This window comes from Henckelia pumila, chromosome 3, assembly GCF_033568475.1.
Source record: "Henckelia pumila isolate YLH828 chromosome 3, ASM3356847v2, whole genome shotgun sequence".
In the NCBI taxonomy this organism is placed as follows: Eukaryota; Viridiplantae; Streptophyta; class Magnoliopsida; order Lamiales; family Gesneriaceae; genus Henckelia; species Henckelia pumila.
The window spans coordinates 117,387,569-117,389,570 of NC_133122.1; the positions used below are offsets into that span (position 1 = coordinate 117,387,569).

The window sequence follows — 2,002 nt, forward strand, 5'->3', positions numbered from 1 at the left end:
TTATTTTGGGTACACTTATATATTATTAGCAGTCGATTATGTGTCGAAATGGGTGGAAGCAATTGCCACCTCTACTAATGATGCTCATGTGTTAGTAAAGTTTTTGCAGAAGAACATTTTTACAAGGTTTGGAACACCACGAGCAATAATCAGTGATGAAGGTACGCATTTTTGCAATAAGATTTTTAATACCTTTCTCACTAAGTATGGTGTCAGGCATAAGGTGGAGTGTGCATACCATCCTCAAACCAATGGTTAGGCAGAGATTTCTAACCAAGAAATCAAGCAAATATTGGAGAAAATGGTGAAGACAAATCGGAAAGATTGGACAATCAAGCTGGATGACGCTCTATGGGCCTATCGCACTGCTTTTAAATTACCTATTGGGATGTCGCCCTATAGGTTAGTGTTCGGTAAGTCATGTCATTTGCCTTTGGAGTTAGATCACAAAGCATTTTGGGCTGTCAAGAAGCTGAATATGGATCTTGAAGTATCTGGGGAGTTGCGTAAATTACAGTTGAATGAACTGGACGAGTTTCGAAGTGAATCATATGAGAATGCCAAGATCTACAAGGATAAAACAAATAAGTGGCATGACACAAATATTGTACCTCGGGAATTTGAACCAGGTCAGAAATTATTGTTATTTAACTCCCGTCTGAAATTGTTTCCAGGAAAATTGAAGTCCCGATGGTCTGGACCATTTACGGTGGAGAAGGTGTATCCACACGGTGCAATTGAGCTTCGATGTACAGATGGAAGGGTATTCAAGGTGAACGGGCAAAGAGTTAAACACTATTTTGGTAACGAAGTACGAAGTACTGAGAGCACTTTGCTAAACAACCCTGCCTAAATCTGGTGAAAGTCCGGCTGAGGACTATAAACCAAGCGCTATTTGGGAGGCAACCCAAATTTTCTTTTTGTTTTTTTTTTAAATTTTCTTTAGTCTTTGAGTTTATTTGTTTTTCGTAAGTTCAATTTTTTTCTGCCTGTCTGGCTTATTTTTTGTTTTTTAGGAACGCATTTCCAGCAGCTTATGCGCGCCCGCGCCTCATGAAATTTAAAAATGGAGTAATGCAACATACCCTTATGCGCGCCCGCGCGTGAAAAGTTATGAATACCATGAGAAATCCAGAGACTTATGCGCGGCTGCTTCAGATCAATGCGCGCCCGCGCGTCCCTTGTGCGGCAAAACTAAATCGGGCCCGAGACCTATGCGTGCCCGCCTTTCCTACCTGTGCGCCCGCTCTTGCTATTTTTAACACCCGATTTCTTTCCATTCTTCCCCCTTTCTTCACCCCGATTTTTTCCCTCTTTGTCCACCCCTTCACACCTTCTTTCCCAAATCTTCGATTACTCTCCAAATTCAACTTTCCAATCCTCATCCCTCTTCCATCTCGTTTCTTTTTCTAGTCTTTCTATCCATCATCTAGTGTTCGTTTAAACCGCGGGCAACCATCGATCTCCAGGTCAAAAATTTCTAGTTGGGGGTTATTGCTACGATATACTCATGATTCGGTGGTAAGTTTCTCTGATTCCGGGGTTGCCGATTCTTATCTTTATTGGTTGACTGAGATAGTGAGGTGGTGTTGCGAAATTGTATTTGACTTGTTGATTTCTGAGTTGGGTATTCTTGTTGGTGCTCGTTTGTTGTTTGTGTGACGAGTGTGTTTGTGCCTTGAGTTGCTAAGTTTGGGGGAGTCACAGCCGCTGCTTATTCTTATTGAATTTTGGCTTGTTATTTCGCCCTCTAAGTGTTTGTCATATGGCTCCAAAGAAGAAAACGAAGCTGGGTGAATCCTCTTCTTCGGCCCTTGCTTTTGATAATCATCGTTTCTGGGATGATAAAGCTGCAGAGAATTATCACTCGCTTTTATCTAAAAGCATTCTACCGGAGCGGGGGTTTGATACGTCAATTGGATTTGAGCCGAATGAAATTATTAGAAGCTTTGTCGGTGATGAAGTACTAGAGTGTCAGTGGCTTAAATTTTTTAAACAGCCA

At 41.6% G+C, this 2,002-nt stretch overlaps 1 protein-coding gene across 1 annotated transcript; it reads left to right on the forward strand.

The window, feature by feature from the left end:
- The first annotated feature begins 301 nt into the window (after window positions 1-301).
- Window positions 302-853, forward strand: LOC140889358 (uncharacterized). The gene is made up of 2 exons (XM_073297073.1): window positions 302-629; window positions 675-853. The coding sequence occupies exons 1-2, from the start codon at window positions 302-304 to the stop codon at window positions 851-853; spliced, it is 507 nt and encodes a 168-aa protein (XP_073153174.1).
- The last annotated feature ends 1,149 nt before the right edge of the window (window positions 854-2,002 follow it).